Below are 27,705 nucleotides of genomic sequence, written 5' to 3' on the forward strand. Positions count from 1 at the left end.
ACATAAAAAGTCTGCCGTCTGCCTTCTGCTCCGGTGCCATCTTAAACATTCAGAGATAGAAACACCGTAAACACATGAAAAAATGAATCAGTGCATAACGGTTACCGATAAAATCAACTTCACAACAAGTATCGCTGACATCCATGTCTCTGTTAACCTACTGAAACATTGTGTAAATTGGAATTATCATACTAATAATGATGTATCGAAATGAGCCTCGTGTAACCACAGCAGAATGGATAAAAATCTATTGGGTCTAAAGATTTCCAATGAAATGTGGCCTTTGGCTGACGTGGGTATTATGCAAAACATGACATTTTAATCTACAATTAAATAAATAAACTTGATTGAATCTGTGTAACTGGGCACCACTGTGGCTAAGTAGCATTAAAGGTGTACACTTTCCTAATGTATTTTTTGGTGCTCTATACAGGACCTCTAATGGGGTTATGGGTCTGTTGTATGTTGATGAGTCTGCTGTTGTTCTCCTAGTGTCTCTCCCAGGCTCTGTCTGGGTTTCTTATCTGACCTGTAGACTATCTCAATTCAAGGGGCTTTATTGGCATGGGAAACGTATGTTAACATTTCCAAAGCAAGTGAAGTATATCTCTCTCTCTCTCTCTCTCTCTCTCTCTCTCTCTCTCTCTCTCTCTCTCTCTCTCTCTCTCTCTCTCTCTCTCTCTCTCTCTCTCTCTCTCTCTCTCTCTCTCTCTCTCTCTCTCTCTCTCTCTCTCTCTCTCTCTCTCTCTCTCTCTCTCTCTCTCTCTCTCTCTCTATATATATATATATATATATATATATATATATATATATATAAAAACCTCTACAATGTTAAACATTCTGGAGGTTCTGTACATTTCTATTGGTTTGACCATCCCAATGCTTGGTTAGTGACAGCCTAGTCTGGGTTTTTATCTTAATCAAGTCCCACACTGGATAGGTGGGAGCGATTACCCTGACTACATTTTTTATTTAATGTTTTTATTTAATCTTTATTCAACTAGGTAAGTCAGTCAAGAACAACTTCTTATTTACAATGATGGCCTACCCAGGCCAAACTCGGATGACGCTGGGCCAATTGTGCGCCACCCTATAAATAAACATGATAGTGATTTGGCATTCAGAAAACGACAATCTTTTCACAATTAGCCAAACCCTGCTTAACTACACACAGGGAGATTTCACACTGCTCACACTTACAGATGAGAGGATAGTTAACAATAGTCAGAGTTAGAGAGAAAGTGAGAGAGAGGAGAGAGTGCAAGAGAGAGAGGGGAAGACATAGAGGGAACTGGGGAAGAGAGAGGAGCCTCAGAGTTATAGCAGCAGGAGAGAAAATACCATGGCACATTATTGAGGGACGCTTTGGCGGTAAGCTGCTTATTGATAAAAGCACTAATCTGCCTGGCAGAAGGTAAGGAGGCTGGGATGTGTGGTGATAAAATATCTGAGCTAAAGGCAATGCCATCAGGGAGCTGAGCCTCCACACAGCTTTACCTAAAGGAGCTTCTCATTAAATGTTTACATAAAAGTGGGAATCTGACCATGGGCAGCCTGCAGAAAGCATCGTTGTCTGCAGAGAAGTGAGCAGAGAACATAGGGAACCAAAGGCTCAGCTTTCCATTGGGTTCAGATAGATGCTGGGAGTGTCGCTTTCTAATATTATTTTCCAATTGCATCAACAAGCAAGTCAGGTAATTTGATAAAATCAACAGAGGTTATGGTTGGGGGAAAAGGGAAAAGAATTACATTGCGTCACAGATATGAATACATTAGTGGTATTGCCAGAATCATGTTTTTCTGTGTACAGGTGCCATATTGTGGGGCAAAACAGTATTTAGTCAGCCACCAATTGTGCAAGTTGTCCCACTTAAAAAGATGAGAGAGGCCTGTAATTTTCATCATAGGTACACTTCAACTATGACAGACAAAATGAGAAAGGAAATCCAGAAAATCACATTGTAGGATTTTTTATGAATTTATTTGCAAATTATGGTGGAAAATAAGTATTTGGTCACCTACAAACAAGCAAGATGTCTGGCTCTCACAGACCTGTAACTTCTTCTTTAAGAGGCTCCTCTGTCCTCCACTCAGTACCTGTATTAATGGCACCTGTTTGAACTTGTTATCAGTATAAAAGACACCTGTCCACAACCTCAAACAGTCACACTCCAAACTCCACTATGGCCAAGACCAAAGAGCTGTCAAAGGACACCAGAAACAAAATTGTAGACCTGCACCAGGCTGGGAAGACTGAATCTGCAATAGGTAAGCAGCTTGGTTTGAAGAAATCAACTGTGGGAGCAATTATTAGGAAATGGAAGACATACAAGACCACTGATAATCTCCCTCGATATGGGGCTCCACGCAAGATCTCACCCCGTGGGGTCAAAATGATCACAAGAACGGTGAGCAAAAATCCCAGAATCACACGGGGGGGACCTAGTGAATGACCTGCAGAGAGCTGGGGCCAAAGTAACAAAGTCTACCATCAGTAACACACTACGCCGCCAGGGACTCAAATCCTGCAGTGCCAGACGTGTCCCCCTGCTTAAGCCAGTACATGTCCAGGCCCGTCTAAAGTTTGCTAGAGAGCATTTGGATGATCCAGAAGAAGATTGGGAGAATGTCATATGGTCAGATGAAACCAAAATATAACTTTTTGGTAAAAACTCAACTCGTCGTGTTTGGAGGACAAAGAACACCATACCTACTGTGAAGCATGGGGGTGGAAACATCATGCTTTGGGGCTGTTTTTCTGCAAAGGGACCAGGACGACTGATCCGTGTAAAGGAAAGAATGGGGCCATGTATCGTGAGATTTTGAGTGAAAACCTCCTTCCATCAGCAAGGGCATTGAAGATGAAACGTGGCTGGGTCTTTCAGCATGACAATGATCCCAAACACACCGCCCGGGCAATGAAGGAGTGGCTTCGTAAGAAGCATTTCAAGGTCCTGGAGTGGCCTAGCCAGTCTCCAGATCTCAACCCCATAGAAAATCTTTGGAGGGAGTTGAAAGTCCGTGTTGCCCAGCAACAGCCCCAAAACATCACTGCTCTAGAGGAGATCTGCATGGAGGAATGGGCCAAAATACCAGAAACAGTGTGTGAAAACCTTGTGAAGACTTGCAGAACACGTTTGACCTCAGTCATTGCCAACAAAGCATATATAACTAAGTATTGAGCTAAACTTTTGTTATTGACCAAATACTTATTTTCCACCATAATTTGCAAATAAATTCATAAAAAATCCTACAATGTGATTTTCTGGATTTTTTTTCTAATTTTGTCTGTTATGGTTGAAGTGTACCTATGATGGAACTTACAGGCCTCTCTCATCTTTTTAAGTGGGAGAACTTGCACAATTGGCAGCTGACTAAATACTTTTTTGCCCCACTGTATATGTTATATGGCAACCCATCTGTAGGTTTGCTCTAGCTAGCCTGTGGGTTTGGTTTGGATTGAATGTGCCCCGAGTGTCTCACTTGGTCTCCAGCTGTAATCTCTTTTAACAGGTAATCAAGGGAAAGTTAGCTTTAAATTGCCCACTTCAACACAGCGGCAGCGCAGAGTGCACTGTGATTTCACTTTACATTCTCACCATTCACACCCAACATACCGTCTCAGAGTCCACCCAGCCCAGACAAGTCCATCTCAGAGAGGTTGCACACTTGCTAATCCCTTAATGCAAGGCCAGGCCAGGCAATCTCAGATGGAAAACCTAGACTACTGTCTAAAAATCCTATGCCAATGAAATCAATCCCTTTGTCCTGGTTCAAAGACCCCCACTTTCATTAGAGCCAGTGTGCTAATTGAAGTTGTTTGCTTCTCGGCTGTCTTCCTTGTCCTCACTGTGTTGACTCTATCACCCCAGTGGGAGGCTTGCTGTAGCTCCAGGTGTATTAGAATTAGTCATTACATGGTGGATTTCCCTCAGTGGGACATGTCTCTCCAGTATCTACGAACAAAATATTTGCAGATAATTGCGGTTGTTCCCCTCAGGGTGAAGGCGGGTCTTCGTCTGCTACCAAATACTTCCTCCTAATTCTACGTTGTTCCCTGACTAAGTTCTGCTACAGAGGATGTGAGTGGGAAGTGTCTGGAGTGTTCTGAATCAGATAGTAGAAGATGAATCTGCACCATGTGTCTGAGCGTGGGTGTGTGACTATGTGTCTGATAAGGGTGACTTCCAGATGGATGGATCAAGAGAGAAATAGTTAGAGGAGAGAAAAGCAGAGAGAGAATAAGCAGAAGAGAGTGAGAGAACGACTGCAATTAAATACATCATGGATGTGCTCTGATCTGAGGATTTCTGAGGTCTCAGGAAGACAGCAAGAAACAGAGTATTAGGCATGACCGTGTTGTAAACCATCTGTGGAGATGAGGAGATTCTGCTTGTGGCCTCGCCCCCTGAAATGCATCTCTGCACCTCTCAGATAGCGAACCCAAATTGGGTTAATCCCAGCTCACAGGGATGCCTAGAGTTCATCCAGTGTATGGCCAGTTGAACAATGAAGTAGGGTTAATTAAGGCTAGCCCTGAATCCTCTGTGAGAATCCTTCAGGTTGGCTGGAGATGGAGTTAGCTAGCTGCCCACTGCAGTGCCGAGATGAAGGCGGAGCCCCACAGGGGGACAACACTCAGCTATCTCTGACTAATAAGGCATTTTAATTGTGTGGATTTAATTTAAGTACAGATTTACGGCTTCACAAGCGCTCATCACGCCCACTTAAAAATGAACTGGGAAGGCCTTTCCCTTGATCTTTCACTGTGTGCTAATATCTCTCACACTGGTTCTTTCTCTCCTAAGGAGGAGGGACACATCATTAAAATGCTATGTAAAAAGGTGTCCAATCTTTGGCCTGAATGGGCTAATTATCAACACTGGGCTCAACGTAAGCTAATGGTCTCCCCGGCAACCATCATATAATTTCACACATTCAGAGTGAGGGAGAACCCGTTGGGAAAACCTATAAATGCATCCCTGAACCCAACCTCGTGACCCCTCCTTGCCTTAACGTCAAGCTCAATCACTTACACAAACACACGTAAGCTGTATAGGTTGTGTCCCAATCGACAAGAATGCTGCCCTTTGAGGCAGAATTTCTAGGCAGGACATCAAAATTGGCATGTACCAATCCGAAAGTAACTTAAAATGCTGCCTTCTAAGGTGCCTTCATTGGGGTGATTTTGAAGGCAGCATCCCAAAATTCCCCAAATGTTGTCCCCACTTGGGAAAACATTTCTCAGAAGAATAAGGAATAACTTAATGTAAGTATAATGTTTATTTAACATCAACATGTTGTTAAAATGATCAACAGATCACTTTCATATGATGTTTATCAACTGGTGTTTATCAGCCCATTGCCAACACGCCGGAAGCAATGGCTAGCTAGTAGTTGATTTCGTCCTGTTTATCGGTTGTTTAGAGGTGAACATGTAAACTAACTAGGCCTAATCATAGATTGAGCATTGCGTCAATTGTGAAGACCCAGTTTTTAAATAATGAATTGGTGAACTTTCTAGCCAGCTGAAGACATGCAGCAAATAATGTTTTCCCATCTGTTTTCAGGGACTAAAGTGGGCACCACATTGCAATGGCTTGGCAGGAGAAAACGTTTCTGGACTTGTTTGGAGATAAGACATTTTATTAACAACATCTGATGAAAACGATAGGAAATGCAGCCAGCTGTGTTCTGTTCAAACTATGCTTGTTAGCCAGCCAAATCATTTGTGCATTCCGTTGATGACTCTGTTTTGCTAGCAAGCTGCATACAGTGTCTGTTTACCTAACGTTAGCTAACTTTTTCTCGTCACTTTCCCTTCCCCTATTTTGTTGCCCCATTGGGTTGGTGTTACTAGTTTACACTAGAGGCTAAGTTATTCTACTCTTAGTGTAAACAACTTGATCAAGCTTAAAAAATATGCAAAACTGTTAACAAAACTATTGCACATTAATAACGGTAGTTGTTGCTTCAGCAACTTGAACCAGCACTGAAATCTGAGCCGTGAGGTTATTTTCTCCCCCCTTGTCTCTGCTTGTTCCGGGTTTGAAGGACATCCCGCCCTGACACCCTACAGATGTAAATAATTTGTCTGGAACCTCTCAGCAAACAGGATAATCACCATATTCCAGGATTTTATTCAGGAGTGTGCACCATCACAATGTTAGAGATAAATAGATTCACCCATGTTATGGTTTAGCATGCAGATTTGTCAGGAAATTGAAACTTTTGAAGCTCATTCTAAAATACAGATGTGATGTTCTGTCCCAGGGGTATGCACCGTGTGCAAGTTTCCAATGTAGACCACAATTAGTTGACATAGGTTAGTGAAGGGCTAGGGAACAAAAACCTGAAAACTCCTCGTCTGTATATAAAAACAAAAAAAACTGTAAACTCCTGGCCTGTCTATAAAAACAAAAACCTATGGTTGTCGTGACAAAATGTGCCCTCATGTATTGAACAAGCTTATGTATGTTGGAAGTTCATCTCATTGATGTCCCTCACTTGGGAATTGCTTCTTTTGTACAATGGCATGTGTTTTAAGGACTCATCCACAGATACAGGAAAACCAATGCAAATGTAAACATTTATTGAAAATGACAAGTGCTGATGTCTCCACATGTTTGGAGTCTTGGGCATCTGGTGACTGCAGTTCATCTGACTAATCCTCTGCAAGAGAAAGACATCCATAATATTACAATGCTGCATTCATTTAATTGAATATACTGTGCATTTGGAAAGTACTTTTTCCATATTTTCTTTACGTTACAAACTTATTCTAAAACTGATTAAATAAATAAAAAATCCTCATCAATCTACACACGATACCTAATAACGACAAAGTGAAAATAAGTATTTTGAAAATTTTCCAAATGTATTAAACATTATACAGATATACTTTATTTACATAAGTATTCAGACTCTTTACTATGAGAATTGAAATTGAGCTCAGGTGCATCCTGTTTACGTTACACTGTTCACATTTAACTTGATTGGGGTTTACCTGGGGTAAATTCAATTGATTGCCTTATTCTAAAATTGATTAAAGAAAACATGTTCCTTGTCAACCTACACACAATACCGCATAATGACAAAGCAAAAACAGGTTTTTATAAATGTTTCCTAGAAGCGAACTACCTTGTTTGCATAAGTATTCAGACCCTTTGAAATGGAGCTCAAGTGGATCCTGTTTCCATTGATCATCCTTGAGTTATTACTACAATTTGATTGGAGTCCAGCTGTTGTAAATTCAATTGATTGGACATGATTTGGAAAGGCACACACCTGTCTATATAAGGTCCCCACAGTTGACAATGCATGTCAGAGCAAAAACCAAGCCATGAGGTCGAAGGAATTGTGCATAGAGCTCTGAGACTCTGAGCTCTGAGGATCGTGTTGGAGGCACAGATCTGGGGAAGAGTACCAAAACATTTCTGAAGCATTGAAGGTCCCAAGAACACATTTAACTCCATAATTCTTAAAAACAGAAAACGTTTTGAACCGCAAGACTCTTCCTAGAGCTGGCCTCCCGGCCAAACTGAGCAATCAGCGCAGAAGGGCCTTGGTCAGGGAGGTGACCAAGAACATGACAGTCACTCTGACAGAGCTCCAGAGTTCCTCTGTGGAGATGGGAGAACCATCTCTGCAGCACTCCACCAATCAGGCCTTTATGGTAGAGTGGCCAGATGGAAGCCACTCATCAGTAAAAGGAACGACAGCCCGCTTGGAGTTGTCAAAAGGCACCTAAAGACTCTCAGACCATGAGAAACAACATTGTCTGGTCTGATGAAACCAAGATTGAACTCTTTGGCCTGAATGCCAAGCGCCACGTCTGGAGGAAACCTGGCACCATCCCTACAGTGAAGCATGGTGGTTGCAGCACAATGCTGTGGGGATGTTTTTCAGCGGCAAGGACTGGGAGACTAGTCAGGATCGAGGGAAAGATGAATAGAGCAAAGTATAGAGATCCTTGATGAAAACCTGAACCAGAGCGCTCAGGAACTCAGACTGGGGCGACGGTTCACCTTCCAACAGGACAACGACCCGAAGCACACAGCCATGACAATGCAGGAGTGGCTTCGGGACAAGGCTCCGAACGTGCAGCGACGGTCCCCATCCAACCTGACAGAGCTTGCGAGGATCTGCAGAGAAGAATGGAAGAAACTCCCCAAATACAGGTGTGTCAAGCTTTGTGGTATCATACCCAAGAAGACTCGAGGCTGTAATCGCTGCCAAAGGTGCTTCAACAAAGTACTGAGTAAAGGGTCTGAAAACTTATGTAAATGTGATACTTCAGTTTTTTATTTGTAATATATTTGCAAGCATTTCTAAAAAACAGTTTTTGCTTTGTTATTATGGGGTATGTTTTGTAGATTGGTGAGGGGGAAAAAACAATTTAATCAATGTTCCAATAAGGCTGTAATCTAACAAAAGGTGGAAAAAGTCAAGAGGTCTGAATACTTTCCAAATGCACTGTATATTCCTGTTTGATATGCATTTATATAATTATATTGGACATGTTATCCTTTATCACATGCCATTATATTTTTTGGGTATCCAATGCATTTAGCTAACCTTCGGATGAAGTAGCTTTCTAATCTAGTTAGATTGCATCATATCACCTTTCAATATTAGTTATCAACAAATATAAAATCATTTGTTCTTGAGATCAGAGTCATTTAACAATATGTGCGGGTGTGATAGTTTAGGAATCACAATGCAAGCCTACTCATTAGAATAAAACATTAGCAGCTCTAACGCAGTAATAGCTTCACAGTGAAACATTACTATTCTGGCTATTAATCATTCTTAAACAGTCAGTAAAATAGCTTAGCTATCTCAAAAAACTGTAGTTTGTATCATGCATGCAAGCTTACCTGTCATGTCCACATTCCACAAAGATGGAGCTGCAGACCAAGCAATATGCTAGAGGAGGACCCTATACTGTAGGCTAAGTATTCTGGTTGGTGTCAACTTAATTCATGAACTGGCACTGAGGAGATACATTTTGTAACTTGTTTACTTTTTAATTTGTGTCAGATATTTCCATTTTGGGATAGTTGTTCACTGAATTGCTAGCACTAGTTGCTCACGGTGCTACAGTGACTACAATGTAACTAAATGTCTAGCGGATGCTGCCTTAGAATCCCATCCCAATCAGCAGTTGCCTACTGGAAAAGTGCTACCTACAAAGGTAGGTGAGGCAGGTAGGAATCAGGCAGCTGCCTTTGGATTGGGGACATAGCCATAGGCTTCATACAGCTCTGTCCAGACCAGATCACGCCACTGGGAAATTAAGTGGTTGTTTACTTGATCACTGATTGTACAAACATTAAGAATACCTTCCTAATATTGAGTTGCACCCCCTTTTGCCCTCAGAACAGCCTCAATTTGTTGGGGCATGGACTCTACACAGTGCTGGAAGCGTTCCACAGAGATGCTTGCCCATGTTGACTCCAATGCTTCCCACAGGTGTGTCAAGTTGGCTGGATGTCCTTTGGGTGGTGGACCATTCCTCATACACACGGGAAACTGTCTCAATTCTCTTAAGGCTTCAAAATCCCTCTTTAACCTGTCTCCTCCCCTTCATCTACATTGATTGAAGTGGATTTAACAAGTGACATCAATAAGGGATGATAGCTTTCACCTGGTCAGTCTACATTCCTAATGTTTTGTGCACTACCGGTGTTTTTCAATATGCATACTACCCTACTCCACATTCTCATGCTGTAAGTGCATTCTCCAAGGATGTTCTCTTGAGTACGTTCTTGTGAGGATAAGAGTGTGGAGAATGCATAAAACATTACATTTGTAAAGCACTCACACTCTCGCTGCATCTCCCCATTCACTGAACCTTCTTCCAGCCAGGACAATGGCAACAATAGGGAAAAAACAACATATCACAAAGCAAATATTTTACTCCATAATTATCTGCTAGCTCTATGTGAATCGTAATAATCTAGCTAGCCAGCTAGTTAAACCGTCACAGATTACCTAAAACGTATGTTATGCAAGTTAGATGTACATTATTTGTGGGTAGCTCGCTGCCAATTCTTAGTGGCTAGCTAGCTAGCCCTATTGATTTACTATGGACTTACCCATTCACTGAACCTTCTTCCAGCCAGGACAATCGCAATAGAGACTAAACAAGATATACACAAAGCAAAAGTTTAACTATCAGCTAGCTATATGTGAATCATAATAATGTAGCTAACTAATGTAGCTAATATAGTTTAACAGGCAAACAGGACCTAAAATGAATGGGTAGATTCTTCATGGGTAGCTAGCTAGCTAATAATTCTTTGTGGCTATTTGGCTAGCTAACAGTAGTAGCTAGTCAGTTAGCCCTATTGACTTACTATGGGCTTGCAATTTACACAAGTCCATAGCTATTGTAGGCAGGTATCAAGATAATGTGTCAGGCATCATATGAGATGTGAATAGGCAACATTTCATTCCGAAGTCTCTCACTTCAGCTCAAATAATGTCCGGCCTTTTTTACTTGGTTGCGTAATTTTTCTGTGCATACTTTCTGTTGAAGCTTGAATTGATGCATGCTGCAAAATATGTAGAAACGGAGTACGCATTAGAGAAGTGCTAGTCGTGCTCCGTTTAGCATACTGTACCTTGATTTGGACATACTACGACACTCCCGTGCTCCAATTTTCATGCTCAGAGCATGGTAGTATGCATATTGAGAAACACACTCCCACATCCAGTTATTGGAGCTAGGTCTATAAAGAAAAGAGGTGAAACTGCCAGAGATATGAATATGTGCTGACAGCGAATGGTAGCACCAGTGTGTTTACATTCAGCACTGCCAAGAATCATTGAGAAGCTCAGTTCTAGTCACAGACACCTGAGCACATCCCCACTGAAAATGTGAGTCATTGTTTCGACCAGCATGGTTGACTAGAGTAAGCTCTCCACTCCACATCTGTCACTCCAATAGGCAGCAACTTTATTATTTATTTTGGTCAATCTGTTCTTCCTGATGTGAGGGGGGATGCCATACATGAGGTAACATCTGCTGAGGTATGTCACATGAGTTTTAACATCTGTCCGTGTTTTTGCGGCACCTTTCCATCAATTCACACATGTTTTGAAACACTTTACACACTCATGCAGAGAAACGCAAACAGAGAGAGGTGAGGAGGCTAGCTTGATGCACAGGTGCACACAGCACAGACACTAGCAGTAGCATATAGCTAGATTAGACATGTATGTCCTCAAATACAACCCAAGCACAAAGCCCACCTGGAAACACAGACTTACTCACATAGACCCAAACATGCAAACCCACTGCAGGGCTACAGTTCATTGTCACTTTGCTCGTATATGCTGTCCATCACTGAGACAGTGGTGACTGTACACACTACTGACTCTCTGAACCCACAGGGGCTCGCAATTGTCCAAGCTGTCAGGCAACATCTGGTGAAATTACCCACCAGCCACTAGCCAACCAGTGGTGACTGACTGGGTTCTGGAGATAAGCTTCCTTATCCTCAAAGTGTCCCACACATATTCAGAGCCCAGTCACACAATTTCCTTGAATAATAGGATAATTTCATGAACATATTGTACCGCGCAGGTCAGGTTAAGCTAATAGACACTTGTAGATACACACACACACACGGGCACACAATCAGTCATTCAAGCAAGCACGCATATATGCACAGAGACATACAGACATACTCTCCCTAATTTATTTTTGCATTCTAATCCTCTCTGAGCCTATTAATATTTCTGTTTCCATGGCAATGGTAGAAGGGTTAGAGCCAAGCCAAGTGAAGTGGAGTGCAGTGCAGTGAGAAGATAAGAGCATGTGACCTGTATGGACCACAGGGCGTGAGGTCAAGCAGAAGTGTAAGAGTAAGTCACTCAGACATGAACCTTGCCATATACCTCACCTCCTCCGTTCACCAGCTAGATTAATGAACCCATGGGAAGAGGGGGAAGTGGGGGGGGGAGAAGGGGAAGGAGACTCGTCTCCACCCCGGTAAAAGAGGAGACCAAAAGCAGTTTCTTATTACTCCCATGTGCCCTTTCTCCCTCCAAGTGGATGGAAGTTTTCCTAATTACTAAAGCCTTTTTTAGTTACTGATTGTGTGTTTAAATCAGGCGATGAAAAGCAGGTAGCCAACAGCATTCTGAAACGGCTGCTTGATTGTTTTTGGGGTGGAATTTCCAACATAGCCTTAAATATCACAGCCACTCCACTAATAACACACCACCTCCTACCTTTGTCACAGGCAATTTAAACAAGTTATTGTTTTGCTTTCGAAGCTCTGGCTCTTACCTGCTTGCTGTTGTACTTTGGCTGGCTGGCCTTGTAGCTATAATCCGAGTACTGGTCTGAGCCTGTTGAATTGTCATCTCCTCCAGTCCCTACGAAGGTGTTGGTTGCAGGGAGGTCCTGGACTGCCTGGTGCTTCTGGGAGGCCGACGGAGACTGGGCCTGCAGCTGGATGGATGGTAGGGGAGAGTTGGAGCGGTAGTGTCTGCCAAGGTCAGGGCTGCCTGGGGGATATGTCAGGGGCAGGTGGATCCTGGGGCTGTCGTTGACCCCATCCAGGTTGAACTTGAGACTCTTCTGGAGACTGACCTCCTCCTCCTCTCCCAAGGGCTTGGGGGACTTGGAGGGCTTTCCTTTCCTTCCCCTCTTGCCTTTGCCATTCTTTGGCCCCTGCTTAGGGGCGTAAAGGTCCTTGGTCTCCTTCTTGCCAGCCTGGTAGCCGCTCTTCGTCTCCCGCTGAATGCGGTGGCGGATAAACACCACCACTACGATCACCATGACAACGCCTGCCACTCCCGCCAGGCTTCCATACACAATGTTACTGCGCTGGGCCGCCAGGCCGTAGTCAGGGTCACCAGCAATGTCTGTCTCCAGAGGGGTGTAGAGACTGTGTCCCACCAGTGCTTCCACCAGGGTGACGTTAGCAATGGTCTCATTGACGTAGATGTGCACCATGGCAGTGGCGTGGCGTGCGGGTTTGCCCGCATCACTCACCCTCACCACCAGGCGATGGAGCCCACCATGTTTCCGGGTCAGCTCCTTGGCCAGGGTGATCTCCCCAGTAGTGGAGGAGATGCTGAAGAGGTCATAAGGGTTTCCTCCAGTGATGCTGAAGACCAGCTCTGCATTGGGCCCAGTGTCCAGGTCTTCAGCCTCCACTAGCTCCACAGGGCTTTCTGGGGCAGCTAGAGGGGACAGGAGTCTGAAGGAGGAGTTGGAGGGCTTGGTGACCACAGGATCATTGTCGTTTTCATCCAGGACATTGATGGTAACGCCTACATAGGAGGACCTGGGAGGCTCTCCCCCGTCTACGGCCTTCAGACGGAAGGTGTAGCTGCTCTCCTTCTCCCGGTCAAAGGAGATGCTGGACAGGATGGTTCCTGTTCCATTCTGAATCACAAACTTCCCTACGTCTGGCTCCACAGAGAGCTGCACTCTGGCATTCTCTCCCTGGTCCATGTCCAGCACAGTCACCATGCCAACGGCGCTGAGTGGGGGCATGTTCTCCAGAACAGAGAAGCTGTAGCCACTTAGCATGAACTTGGGGTCGTTGTCATTGCGGTCCAGCACCTTGACCACGACCGTGGCTGTTCCTCTGTGACTGGGCGAACCTTTATCAGACGCAGTGACCCGGAACTCATAGCGTTCTTTATGCTCTCTGTCCAGTGAGCTCCGTGCCCTCACCTCCCCTGAATCGGGGTCAATCTCAAACAGGCCCCTGGTAGATGTGTCTGCTACGATGCTGTAGACCAGCTCGGCGTTAGTTCCGCTATCAGCGTCCGTGGCAACCACGTCCACAACCTTGTCCCCTGGCTGGTTCTCCTCTGCAAAGGCAACCTCAAACAGGTTTGGGGAAAACACTGGGGAGTTGTCATTAACATCAGTCACCTGCACCTTCAATGAGTTAGTACTAGAAAGAGCTGGGTTGCCAGAGTCAACAGCCACAATCTCCACACGGTATTCCCTGACCCTCTCATAGTCCAAGGGGGTTGTAGTCTGCAGAAAATACTTCCTCTTGTTAGTGGACGAGTCACTGGCCGGGCGCAGCTGGAACGGCACGTCCCCCGCCACCACACAGGTGACCACTGCATTCTCCCCCTCATCCCTGTCAGACACCTGGACAAGGGCCACCGCTGTGCCCACTGGCATGTCCTCTGATATGTTGGCCACCCCGTCACTGTGGGTCACCAGGCCGATCCCACGGATCTCCACAGCAGGGGAATTGTCGTTCTGGTCAGTCACCTGGATTGTCACAAAGGTCTTGGAGCTTTTGGGTTGGGGACCTTTGTCCCTGGCCACTACGTAGAATGTCAAATCGCTGATTTCTTCCCGATCCAAGGGCCCTTTGACATAGATGATGCCAGTGGAGCGATCAATTCGCAGGAGTTTTGGCACTGGGTCTAATGCCTGGTGTAGTGTGTATTCTATCTCTCCATTGGGGCCCATGTCAGAGTCATTGGCTTTCACCTGCAATCAGAGACAAGGGATTAGGTTAGAGGTTGGAATCAGGGTAGGAATTCAGGGATTATGTTAGCATATGGGTAAGGGGGTTAGGTTTACAGCCCAAATGTCATTGAAGTTAGTTTACATCAAGAGGGCGATAAGCAAGGGAGTCTAAATGTGCATATTATAAACATATCTTGCAATAATATGAAAACACACCATCCTAGCTTCAGAGAGACGCATGTGTAATGAAAATAAATGTACACCGAGGGTTTATTTGACTTAGAAACTGTCAACCAAAATACCCGCTCGGGAAGAAACTTTATTGAGTGGGCTAATTGTTCAAAAAAACGTTCAATAAATTGGATAAGCTTTGCTGCTTCTGGCAGCAGTTCAATAAGACTACACGGTGAAATTGCAAATTCAGTAACTTCATTCAGGCATTTCATCATGGTAAAAACCTAGAAACCCAGCACCGCATGTTGGACCCTAATGAGTTGTGGATATAAAACACTTAGTCTTCTCACAGTCAAAGTTGTATCCAATCTATACGGTAGCGTACACAACACCTTGATCACTCTGCAATATTAAAATAATGTTTTACCTGCAAAATTGAGTGTCCCACAGGGCTGTTTTCTGAAACCTCTGCCTCGTACGTGGCCTTCTCAAACTTCGGAGCATTGTCGTTAGCATCAGCAACCACCACTCTCAGCAAGGCACTGCTATAGCGCTGGGGGTTACCTCCGTCCACAGCTTTGATTGTCAGGTCGTAGGAGTCCTTGAGCTCCCGGTCCAGACTGCCCAGGACGATGAGCTGGGGTAGCTTCTCCCCCCTGTCTTCCGCCACCTGCAGGCCGAAGAGCGTCACCGCGTCTGGCCCAGCGGTGAGGGCGTAGTCGGCCACCCCGTTCCTCTCAGAGTCCTTGTCTGTGGCCAGGGGAATGGAGAACAGAGCTCCCAAGTGGGTGTTTTCTGGGACAGAGATGGTGAGCACGGGGGAGGGAAACTGTGGCGTGTTGTCGTTGATGTCCTGGACCTCGATGCGGCCCTCAATGAGCCTGGGGCTCTGGTTGTGGATTAGGTCTGTGACGGACACTTCAAACTCCAGGAAGCAGGGCTTGCCCCTGACAATACTGCGGCAGTCCCTCAATGTCTCCCTGTCTATGGGGATCTCTGTGGTGAAGATGTCCCCTGTCTTCCCATCCACTCGCAGGTACGGAGAGCCCACCTCCAACTTGTACAAGTGACCAGAGTCTGGCAGGCCCTGGTCTGATGCCAGGCTGCCAATCAGCGTGCTGGGGGGCTGCTCCTCCTGGACCCGGTAGAGGATACCAGCCTCAGCCCAACCACAGCAGTCCAACACCAGGACCCACAACAGAACTGCTTCCAAGTGCAGTTCCATGAAGTCCGTCACCAGATTACCTGCCAGCAAAAAAATAAAAATAACACATTAAAGATGAAAAACTATACTTGGGCTTAAGGTTTATTGGTTATGTTGAATGTGCTCTGAAACAACATAGTTAATCAACAGCCATAGTTATACATATGGTATGTATATACACTGAGTGTACAAAACATTAAGAACATTTTTGTAATATTGTGTTGCACTCCCCGCCCTTTTGCCCTCAGAACAGCCTCAATTAATCATGGCATGGACTCTACCAGGTGTCGAAAGCATTCCACAGTGATGCTGGCCCATTTAAACTCCAATGCTTCCCACAGTTGTGTCAAGTTGGCTGGGTGTCCTTTGGGTGGTGGACTATTCTTGATACACACGGGAAACTGTTGATACTATATATATAGGATCTTCATTGGGGTTTAATTTATAATTCTAGGGGTTTTAACGTTAGTGAAAGAAATGTATTCTCCCAGGTTGTGAAAATAATGTTTCTTCTGCAATGACAATACAAGGAACGATTCATCATATATGGCATATTTACCAAAAACAAGCTCTCCACATTGGAATAGATAATATCCTTGTTAAGAGAGCAAGGATTATCTTTCCCCTGTCAACAGGACAAAACCCAGGAAACATGAACAATGAGCATAACATGTTTTAAGGACCATTTTTGCTTGAAAAATAATGGTTCAGATGTTGGAGATTTTCTCCAGTGACTTACATGGAATTTATAAAGCAATGAGCTTCAATCTTCTATTTGAAAGGAACAATTTAACAAATAGGGATGATGTCATTCATCTAAATGCGGAATCGTGTAACAACAGTTTGGCATGTTGGATGATTTCTCCTCCTTATTTTTGCCACATTAAACCAAATTGAGCTTTTGCAGACAGTTTGTAACTGTTTTCATTCACTAAATCAGATATTCAGCACAGTGCTGAGGATATTGAAAACGGCAACAGCCAGTATTGAAAACTTGTTTAAGTGCTACATAAATATATATATATATTTTTTAAAGAATTGATTTCCAGACAGAATTTACACAGAAGATAAAGTGAGAGCGGCCCAGTGTGCATTACGGTAGCTGTATAATCTAATGCAGAGCCTCAAAGACAGGGTACAGTGCCACGGTTCAAGGTTGAGCCTCCTAGACATCATTAAATGTGTATAGAAGCAGCTTGTGAATGCAACGCCACAAAAAAAACAACACTGTTGAACAAACCATACAGTATGTTTACGAAACCTTGACGATATGATATAAAAGACAAGACTGAAAATGCATAATCTGACTGATCTAATACGAGACAGGTCTGACCCACCTAAGGCTCCAGCTGCAGCACCCAGAGGCAGCAGCACATCAGTGTTTGGCTTCATGTGGAACATGTTGCTGATCTGTAACCTGGCCTGCGCCTTATCACAAAATGCAGCTTTACTTTTGAGCAGATGAGATCTCCATCCTACTCTGCTGTTATGGGCTAATTTACACACTGTAATGTTCATGTTTGATTTCTAACCTGCTATGCCACCCCATTAATCACTACCCCGCTAGTTTAGCTTCTGCTTTGATCCATATTCCGCAAGCTAAAGAATACACTATTTTTCAGACTGCAAATGATTTTAGGCTTGAATTATTTCATGTGTGAGAAGAGTTCTCGCTGTAACTTGAAAGAGGATGAGACAGTTCATTGGGGTGGTTCATATAGTTGTAGTGCTCCAGCACAGGTCCTTATAGCCTTTGCATGCTGATGTATGTATGTATGTATGTATGTATGTATGTATGTATGTATGTATGTATGTATGTATGTATGTATGTATGTATGTATGTATGCATGTACAGTGCCTTGCGAAAGTATTCGGCCCCCTTGAACTTTGCGACCTTTTGCCACATTTCAGGCTTCAAACATAAAGATATAAAACTGTATTTTTTTGTGAAGAATCAACAACAAGTGGGACACAATCATGAAGTGGAACAACATTTATTGGATATTTCAAACTTTTTTAACAAATCAAAAACTGAAAAATTGGGGGTGCAAAATTATTCCGCCCCCTTAAGTTAATACTTTGTAGCGCCACCTTTTGCTGCGATGACAGCTGTAAGTCACTTGGGGTATGTCTCTATCAGTTTTGCACATCGAGAGACTGACATTTTTTCCCATTCCTCCTTGCAAAACAGCTCGAGCTCAGTGAGGTTGGATGGAGAGCATTTGTGAACAGCAGTTTTCAGTTCTTTCCACAGATTCTCGATTGGATTCAGGTCTGGACTTTGACTTGGCCATTCTAACACCTGGATATGTTTATTTTTCCATTGTAGATTTTGCTTTATGTTTTGGATCATTGTCTTGTTGGAAGACAAATCTCCGTCCCAGTCTCAGGTCTTTTGCAGACTCCATCAGGTTTTCTTCCAGAATAGTCCTGTATTTGGCTCCATCCATCTTCCCATCAATTTGAACCATCTTCCCTGTCCCTGCTGAAGAAAAGCAGGCCCAAACCATGATGCTGCCACCACCATGTTTGACAGTGGGGATGGTGTGTTCAGGGTGATGAGCTGTGTTGCTTTTACGGCAAACATAACGTTTTGCGTTGTGGCCAAAAAGTTAAATTTTGGTTTCATCTGACCAGAGCACCTTCTTCCACATGTTTGGTGTGTCTCCCAGGTGGCTTGTGGCAAACTTTAAACAACACTTTTTATGGATATCTTTAAGAAATGGCTTTCTTCTTGCCACTCTTCCATAAAGGCCAGATTTGTGCAATATACGACTGATTGTTGTCCTATGGACAGAGTCTCCCACCTCAGCTGTAGATCTCTGCAGTTCATCCAGAGTGATCATGGGCCTCTTGGCTGCATCTCTGATCAGTCTTCTCCTTGTATGAGCTGAAAGTTTAGAGGGATGGCCAGGTCTTGGTAGATTTGCAGTGGTCTGATACTCCTTCCATTTCAATACTATCGCTTGCACAGTGCTCCTTGGGATGTTTAAAGCTTGGGAAATCTTTTTGTATCCAAATCCGGCTTTAAACTTCTTCACAACAGTATCTCGGACCTGCCTGGTATGTTCCTTGTTCTTCATGGTGCTCTCTGCGCTTTTAACGGACCTCTGAGACTATCACAGTGCAGGTGCATTTATACGGAGACTTGATTACACACAGGTGGATTGTATTTATCATCATTAGTCATTTAGGTCAACATTGGATCATTCAGAGATCCTCACTGAACTTCTGGAGAGAGTTTGCTGCACTGAAAGTAAAGGGGCTGAATAATTTTGCACGCCCAATTTTTCAGTTTTTGATTTGTTAAAAAATTTTGAAATATCCAAAAAATGTCGTTCCACTTCGTGATTGTGTCCCACTTGTTGTTGATTCTACACAAATAAAATACAGTTTTATATCTTTATGTTTGAAGCCTGAAATGTGGCAAAAGGTCGCAAAGTTCAAGGGGGCCGAATACTTTCGCAAGGCACTGTATGTATGTATGTATGTATGTATGTATGTATGTATGTATGTATGTATGTATGTATGTATGTATGTACAGCACCAGTCAAAAGTTGGAACACACTTACTCATTCAAGGGTTTTTCTTAATTTTTTACAATGTTCTACATTGTAGAATAATGGTGAAGACATCAACACGATTAAATAATACATGTAGTAACCAAAGAAAGTGTTCAACAAATTCAAATAGATTTTAGATTCTTCAAAGTAGCCACCCTTTGCCTTGATGACAGCTTTGCACACTCTTGGCATTCTCTCAACCAGCTTCATGAGGTGGTCACATGGAATGCATTTCAATTAACAGGTGTTCCTTGTTAAAAGTTCATCTGTGGAATGTCTTTCCTTCTTAATGCATTTGAGCCAATCAGCTGTGTTGTGACAAGGTAGGGTTGGTATACAGAAGATAGCCCAATTCGGTAAAAGACCAAGTCCAGATTATGGCAAGAACAGCTCAAATAAGCAAAGAGAAACGACAGTCCAGCATTACTGTAAGACATGAAAGTCAGTCATTCTGGGAAATGTAAAGAACTTTGAATGTTTCTTCAAGTGCAGTCAAAAAAAACATTAAGCGCCATGATGAAAACTGGCTCTCATAAGGACCGACACAGGAAAGGAAGACAGAGCTGCCTCTGCTGCAGAGGATAAGTTCATTAAATTTAACTGCACCTTAGATTGCTGCCCAAATAAATGCTTCACAGAGTTCAAGTAACAGACACATCTCAACATCAACTGTTCAGAGGAGACTGCGTGAATCAGGCCTTTATGGTCGAATTGCTGCAAAGAAACCATTACTAAAGGAAACCAATAAGAAAAAGAGACTTGTTTGGGTCAAGAAACACAAGCAATGGACATTAGACCGGTGGAAATCTGCCCTTCGGTCAAATGAGTCCAAATTTGACATTTTTAGTTCCAACCGCCGTGCCTTTGTGAGATGCAGAGCAGGTGAACGTATTATCTCCGCTTGTGTGGATTCCACCGTGATGCATGGAGGAAGAGGTGTTATGGTGTGGGGGTGCTTTGCTGGTGACACTGCGTGTGATTTATTTAGAATTCAAGACACACATAACCAGCTTGGCTACCACAGCATTCTGCAGCGATATGCCAACCCATCTGGTTTGTGTTTATTGGGACTAATCATTTGTTTTTCAACAGGACAATGACCCTAAACACACCTCCAGGCAACAGCCTATGGGTTATTTGACCAAGAATGAGAGTGATGGAGTGCTGCATCAGATGACTTAGCCGCCACAATCACCCGACCTCAACCCAATGGAGATGGTTTGGGATGAGTTGGACCCGCAGGGTGAAGGAAACGCAGCCAACAAGTGCTCAGCATATGTGGGAACTCCAACAAGACTGTTGGAAAAGCATTCCAGGTGAAGCTGGTTGAGAGAATGCAAAGCTGTCATCAAAGCAAAGGGTGGCTACTTTGAAGAATCTAAAATCGATTTTTGTTGGATTACTACATGATTCCATGTGTTATTTCATAGTTTTGATGTCTTCACTATTATTCTACAATGTAGAAAATAGAAAAAAATAAAGAAAAAACCCCTGAATGAGTAGGTGTGTCCAAACGTTTGACTGCTATTGTATGTTAGTATGTAAACTCAGCAAAAAAGATAAACATCCCTTTTTCAGTACCCTGTCTTTCAAAGATAATTCGTAAAATCCAAATAACTTCACAGATCTTCATTGTAAAGGGTTTAAACACTGTTTCCCATGCTTGTTCAATGTGGAACGACCTGTGTAACAGTCGTTAAGACACTAACAGCTTACAGACAGTAGGCAATTAAGGTCACAGTTATGAAAACCTTTCTACTGACTATGAAAAATATCAAAAGAAAGATGCCCAGGGTCCGTGCTCATCTGCGTGAACGTGCCTAGGCATGCTGCAAGAAGGCATGAGGACTGCAGATGTGGCCAGGGCAATAAATTGCAATGTCCGTACTGTGAGTGCCTAAGACAGCGCTACAGGGAGACAGGACGGACAGCTGATCGTCCTCGCAGTGGCAGACCATGTGTAACAACACCTGCACAGGATTGGTACATCTGGACATCACACCTGTAGTACAGGTATAGGATGGCAACAACAACTGTCTGAGTTACACCAGGAATGCACAATCCCTCCATCAGTGCTCAGACTGTCCGCAATAGGCTGAGAGAGGCTGGACTGAGGGCTTGTAGGCCTGTTGTAAGGCAGGTCCTCACCAGACATCACCGGCAACAACGTTGCCTATGGGCACAAACCCACCATCGCTGGACCAGACAGGACTGGCAAAAAGTGCTCTTCATTGACGAGTGGCGGTTTTGTCTCACCAGTGGTGATGGTCGGATTCACGTTTATCGTCGAAGGAATGAGCATTACACAGAGGCCTGTAATCTAGAACGGGATTGATTTGGAGGTGGAGGATCCGTCATGGTCTGGGGCGGTGTGTCACAGCATCATCCGACTGAGCTTGTTGCCATTGCAGGCAATCTCAACACTGTGCATTTCAGGGAAGACATCCTCCTCCCTCATGTGGTAGCCTTCCTGCAGGCTCATCCTGACATGACCCTCCAGCATGACAATGCCACCAACCATACTTCTCGTTCTGTGCGTGATTTCCTGCAAGACAGGAATGTCAGTGTTTTGCCATAGCCAGCGAAGAGCCCGGATCTCAATCCCATTGAGCACGTCTGGGACCTGTTGGATCGGAGGGTGAGGCCGAGGGCCATTCCCCCCAGACATGTCCGGGAACTTGTAGGTGCCTTGGAAGAGTGAGGTAACATCTCACAGCAAGAACTGGCAAATCTGGTGCAGTCCATGAGGAGATGCACTGCAGTACTTAATGCAGCTGGTGGCCACACCAGATACTGACTGTTACTTTTGATTTTGGCCCCCCTTTGTTCACATTATTCCATTTCTGTTTGTCACATGTCTGTGAAACGTGTTCGGTTTATGTCTCAGATGTTGAATCTTGTTATATTCATACAAATATTTACACGTTAAGTTTGCTGAAAATAAACGCAGTTGACAGTGAGAGGACGTTTCTTGTGAGTTTATGTGTGTGTGTGTGTGTGTGTGTGTGTGTGTGTGTGGTCTGGCCCTGAAATCCCCAAAAGTTCCCATAAGGATAGTAAAACAAGTAAAATTCTTCCTCATGGAGACATTTCCCATGTCCCCACGAGGACAAGGCTTTAAGCTTAGCGGTTGGGTTAGAGTTAGAATTAGGGGTTTGGGTTAGGTGTAGGGGACAAGGATAGGGTTAACATATGATTTTGAATGGAAATAAATGTTACTCTGTGACCCAACAAGAATAGAAAAACTGTGTGTACAGTATGTGGGTGAGTGTGTGCGTGTGTGTGTCAAAAAGCATCCGTGAACAAACTTAGCGATCCTATAGCTGCATATATTTTTGGCCGTAAGCCAGTATTTTTCTGCCCCTCTTTGCATGCAACAATGTTGCAAAGCAAATACATGTTAAAACTAAACAGCAAAACATGAGCATGTCTAGAATACCAATTAGAAATCCAATTCCTTTGAATCCGTTAAGATTGGAAGTGCACGTTATTGATGCACTAATTGCTTAGTTATTGATGTGTCCTTTTTACATTTGCAGGGCAGCCTCCAGTCGATGTGGCTTGAATGACAGCACATGAAGTAAAAGCATGTTTAAAGAGTACATCGTAAAGCACTACAGTTACATAGAAACTAAACATGTTGCCATCTATTAAGATTTTATAAATAAACTAAATTGGAGGAGATCAGAGAATGCATCACTTTTCCAGCCTATAGTCCTGTTAATGTGATGAGCTTGTGGTGACAAACATATGGAGACAAATAAACTCAATGACAACTAGTTAACCCAGAGCACATTATCACCCTCATCCTCCATGTCCACCATTGCTGAGGAAGACAGTCATCAAGTTCAACAGCAATGACCCATAACATTATCTCCTTTGAAAGTGTTGCTTTACAAAGGAGCATGATGAAAGCAGCATTGGACTGCAGTACTATATTGACTTGCATGAAAACAATTCAAACGCTTCTCAGGTGACATACAGTATCTAAAACAGATCCCAAGAGATCCTAAATACTAAAGGGAAAAAAGATACCACTCACCCAGTCAGGCTAATCATATAAAACTCACTCGCAATAAGTGCCATATGGCCCTTCAGGAGTCTGCATACAGTGAATGAATGTCTCTCAGAGGTTCTTTAAAATGTCTCCTTAATAAAGCCATAACCACACTTTCCTCTAGATAAGAGACTCCAAACACTCATTAGAAGTGATCACATAATCACTTCCAAGGAGATAATTGCAACAATATTCTTTCAACAGTCTCCAGATCAGGTACACACATACACAACTCGGATTATAGCCACACGTTCTTCGTCAGATAACAGTCTATGGAAGCCTCAATAACAGAAGCAATATACAGAGTAACATACATAGCTTATTCATACCTATGAGTGGACTACTCCACTGAAGAGTCTAAGCCCAGTTTCCATTTGAGATAAGAGTCCGTATACTTTCAGGTAACGGATAAGAGCAGATACACAATTACAACTCAACCTGGACTGTAATAACGTGTGCTTTTGAGGGCTGCAGCACTGCAAGTTGTGTGTATCTCCTCAACAGAGGGTGAGTTCAACAGCACTGGGATTTTAGAAAAGCCAGAACGAGTAATGAGGTCAATGGCTTGTGTTATTTTCACCCAAAGAAATAATATAATAATAATAATTCTGATGTAATTGTGATATTAAATTACTCATGCAGTTCCAGCATATTTCTAAGTAAACATTAATAAAACATAATCCAAGAGTTCAGAATTTGCATAACATTGGATTGCTATCGTATTGAGTGAGACAAAATATGTGAAGAAGAATATCAAGTACTCCATAGAGATCCTATTAAGTTACTAGAGGGGATACATCAAAAACCCTCAAAGTTCCACAATGGGGCGAAATAGCAGCCATCATGGTCAGTGACAAGTCCAAAAGTCGTTTTATTGAAATTAATGGCAGTAGAGGCATAGCTGATGCATTTCCTGCATTACATAAAAGTAAGGCATGTGATGTATCAGAAATTGTCTAATTGAATTATTGTGCACCTAACATAGCCATTTAACTATAAATACAGTTAATATGGGTTTTTATACACATTTTCTGTACAAATAGCTTCTAAAATATTTACAAAAAGACCATAAATGTCTCAGATTGTGTTTTCTTGGAAAGCTGTGAGTGCTATTATATGATACAATATCAGTACTTGTTGTTGCATTTACAACTTGTCTTTACATGAACTGATTTGAGCCAGTATATGGCTGTGGATTGACTGCATTATTTGAATGGAATATTGGCAGTATTTTTTTCTTACATTCTGGAATCATTCCTCTAAAACTGTCTGGCTAGCTAACATACATGTACATTCATTGTTTTACACAATATCTTACTACAGCACTGGCAACCCATGGTTGACCAACTCCCAGACCAACATGGCTGACCTTTGAACCATCATAAGAAGGTTAATGTCCATTCTAGTATTCTAATTCCTAGATGTATGAAGAACCCAGTCCAGATGTATGAAGAACCATAGCACAGGCCATTACTGGGTCATAATTGCAGCCCAGGGATTCTGTATGTTGAAGTGCCCTAGGATCATGGCTCTCCATTCATCAAAATGCCATAGAGAATATAACCTTTGGCATGCATTGAACAATTATAGACATAAGAATGATCTAATCCTGATGTTTGTCTGCCATTGTCATTATCAGCTGCAGCACAAGCAGCTTTTATCAACAGCTTTTACAAGGCATCCTGGTGACATCTGCCTTCCGTGTGGCAGTGACCTTTTCTCTTCCCCACAGCCTGGTCACTGACAGATCATGGTCATCAGACTGCAACAGGTTCTGGGATAAGCCTCAGCAGCAATTCATCATTAACTGACTCATCATTCCTCCGTCTCACAATGATTCCATTTCAAACACAGTACAGTAGGCCTATATTGCTATGCCACTAATGGTTTCATTCCTTGGGTTCTTGCCATATGGCAACACATGTCTCTTTAAATCACCTTGTTACCGTAGGAGTATAAGGGTTGAAATCACTTTGTCACAAACACACAGAGCTGAATTTGAGGAATGTGAGTGTAGCTCAAAGGCTTGTGTATATCATGCATTGAAAGCTTTGAGTTAAGTCATGAATAAGCATGTGTACGTACAGTAGGCCTTCATCCCGCAAAGTGTTTCAAACATACGTTAACTGTCTAATGTAGAAGTATGCATTGTAGTTGAGTGATGTTTTTGGGAATGGATGGAAATTCTAAGTAATTTGATAAATCAATGTCTGAAGATTGCACATCAGAGACATGGCGGTCTGATTGAGTCAATGTGTGTGAATGGCCCAAGATGAAAATCCTTTCCCTAGCACTGGCTTTAGCTTCAAGCCATACCCATGCTTAATATCTAATATGTGCAGAAATACATCACTTTATGCCGACTCTAAAACATACAAGAAGCAGCTCACCAATAAACACAAATATAATTATTAAAACACAATTCTTGAAAAGGGAACCCTGTCATAGATTCTCAGACTAAACTATCTCCAGAAGAGCTAGTCTATACACTTCACATTGATTTGAGTAGCAAGGCAATAGACTGCATAACATACTGCTCCCTTGCCTCTCAGTAATCTCTAATAATCTATATGAAGTTAGATGCATAGTTACTTTTTATGACAAGACAACAATAATACTAATCACCATGAGGAGCAATATTTATCCATACTCTGCCCATGTGTACTGCTTGTCAATATTTGGGAGGGTATAGACAAAGCATAGGCGTGTATCACTAAAGAAATGCGCTCAATCTCTGAAAAATGTAAATATACACTGAAAAGAGCTACGTCTGGAGTCATGTAGACTGTCAAACTGACGTTTAATATGTGGGAAGTGGGAACGAAATATTGATAGACGATGCTAAACTAATATAGCCTGTATGGCTGGTCAGTATGCATAGTTGGTCGATAAGAGCACCTCTTGCTTTCACTGCGGGGAGGGAGAGAGAAAGAGAGAGTGACGACTCCAGACGTTTAAGGGCTTTTAGTCAAACAAGTGTCCGATTCAAGCTATTGCACCTGGTTAATCGGATTCGCAGGAAAACGAACTCTTGGGGAGTGGTTTGAATTACCCATATTTTAAACGTGTTTAAATGTACACAAGGCTATTTAATGAATGAGTGTATATTGTATTATAAATTATACATACAGCAACAACATATAATATCAGACATACTTTCCTATTTAGAAAGAGGCAATTAACCTTTACTAAGAAACGTTTGACTTTTAAACATGACATACTGCACATGCGTTTATCTTGGAAAGCACTATTCTGGTTGTATGTCAATATAATTAATTTACCTTTGCCAAAGACTTCTTAGGGTGCGATTGTCTCGTTTTTTTCCCCTTCTGTCGTCCCAGAGGCAGGTATATAACCCTCAAACCTCAGTATCAATGACTCAATCCAAATACTGTATCACGACGACGAAAAAAAATCACCAGTTGAGAGCAAATCCATTAGTACCATTGATAACTTTACCCTCAAATTCGATGAATCCATTCCCATGTCATTGTGCAGCCTTCCATTCTACCGCTGTCAAAAAAAACGCTATTTTTCTGACCACGAAAAATAACACAAATCAAGCTAGAATGAATTGATTTCGTTTTTACAGATAATAACCAGTAGTTATGAACTCTATGCTTCTGGCCACGACGTTCAATTGCTTTTCTCTACTCTAAAATCCTGTTGCAACTGCACCTTAGCGAAGATATGCACTCATCTTCAACCCATCTATCTATCCCTGTAGTCCAAGTTTCTCAAGCTATGCGAATGTCGTGCGTAAAACCCACACACCACGAAATACAGATTGAACGATATTTTAAAAAGTATTTAAAATGTCACACGTGTCTTAATCACAAAACGGAATATGTCACCGCGTAGAGTAAACGAACCACGTATTTGTTATGAGAAATCAAGTGAGGATAATTTTTCAGCACTTGCTCTGCTCCCCAGACCGCGCACAAGAGCATGGTAGGAGGTGGGGCTCCACCGAACTCCGCTCTCTGTCAACTTCTCATCCACATCACTGGATGCCACAAGCTGAACACTCGAGACGTAAACACGGATTTACTACCTAAATCATAACGGCGGGACTTAGACAATTTATGTTAAAACCGAGGGTGACTGAAATTAATATTGATTTTAGGCTACTTGAGCTCATACACAAACGTGTTAGTCGATCTCCCGATGGGAGTTTCTATGGAGAGGTTTCAGGTGTGGTTTTATGTGTCAGTACCCTAACCTCATGATATTTTTTTCTCTC

General features: G+C 42.9%; 1 protein-coding gene across 4 annotated transcripts in view; it reads right to left on the bottom strand.

The window, feature by feature from the left end:
- Nucleotides 1–27,476, bottom strand: part of LOC118390302 (protocadherin-1-like) — a 99,246-nt gene extending 71,770 nt beyond the window's left edge. The window contains exons 1-5 of one of the 4 annotated variants that reach the window (XR_008060592.1): nucleotides 26,744–27,476; nucleotides 15,066–15,883; nucleotides 12,302–14,485; nucleotides 10,629–10,736; nucleotides 10,118–10,144 (exon numbers count right to left, since the gene is read on the bottom strand). Coding sequence is in view for 3 of the 4 variants with exons in the window: in XM_035780739.2 (XP_035636632.1) it covers nucleotides 6,469–6,672; nucleotides 12,302–14,485; nucleotides 15,066–15,863 (3,186 nt within the window). In the remaining variant the exon portion in view is untranslated. Of the gene's footprint in view, nucleotides 1–6,281; nucleotides 6,673–9,991; nucleotides 10,737–12,301; nucleotides 14,486–15,065; nucleotides 15,884–26,743 lie in introns of those variants that run through there. The other 3 variants (XM_035780739.2, XM_052457264.1, XM_035780738.2) reach the window with 3 other exon arrangements.
- Between the last annotated feature and the right edge of the window lie 229 nt (nucleotides 27,477–27,705).

The sequence above is a fragment of the Oncorhynchus keta genome, chromosome 11 (assembly GCF_023373465.1).
Source record: "Oncorhynchus keta strain PuntledgeMale-10-30-2019 chromosome 11, Oket_V2, whole genome shotgun sequence".
In the NCBI taxonomy this organism is placed as follows: Eukaryota; Metazoa; Chordata; class Actinopteri; order Salmoniformes; family Salmonidae; genus Oncorhynchus; species Oncorhynchus keta.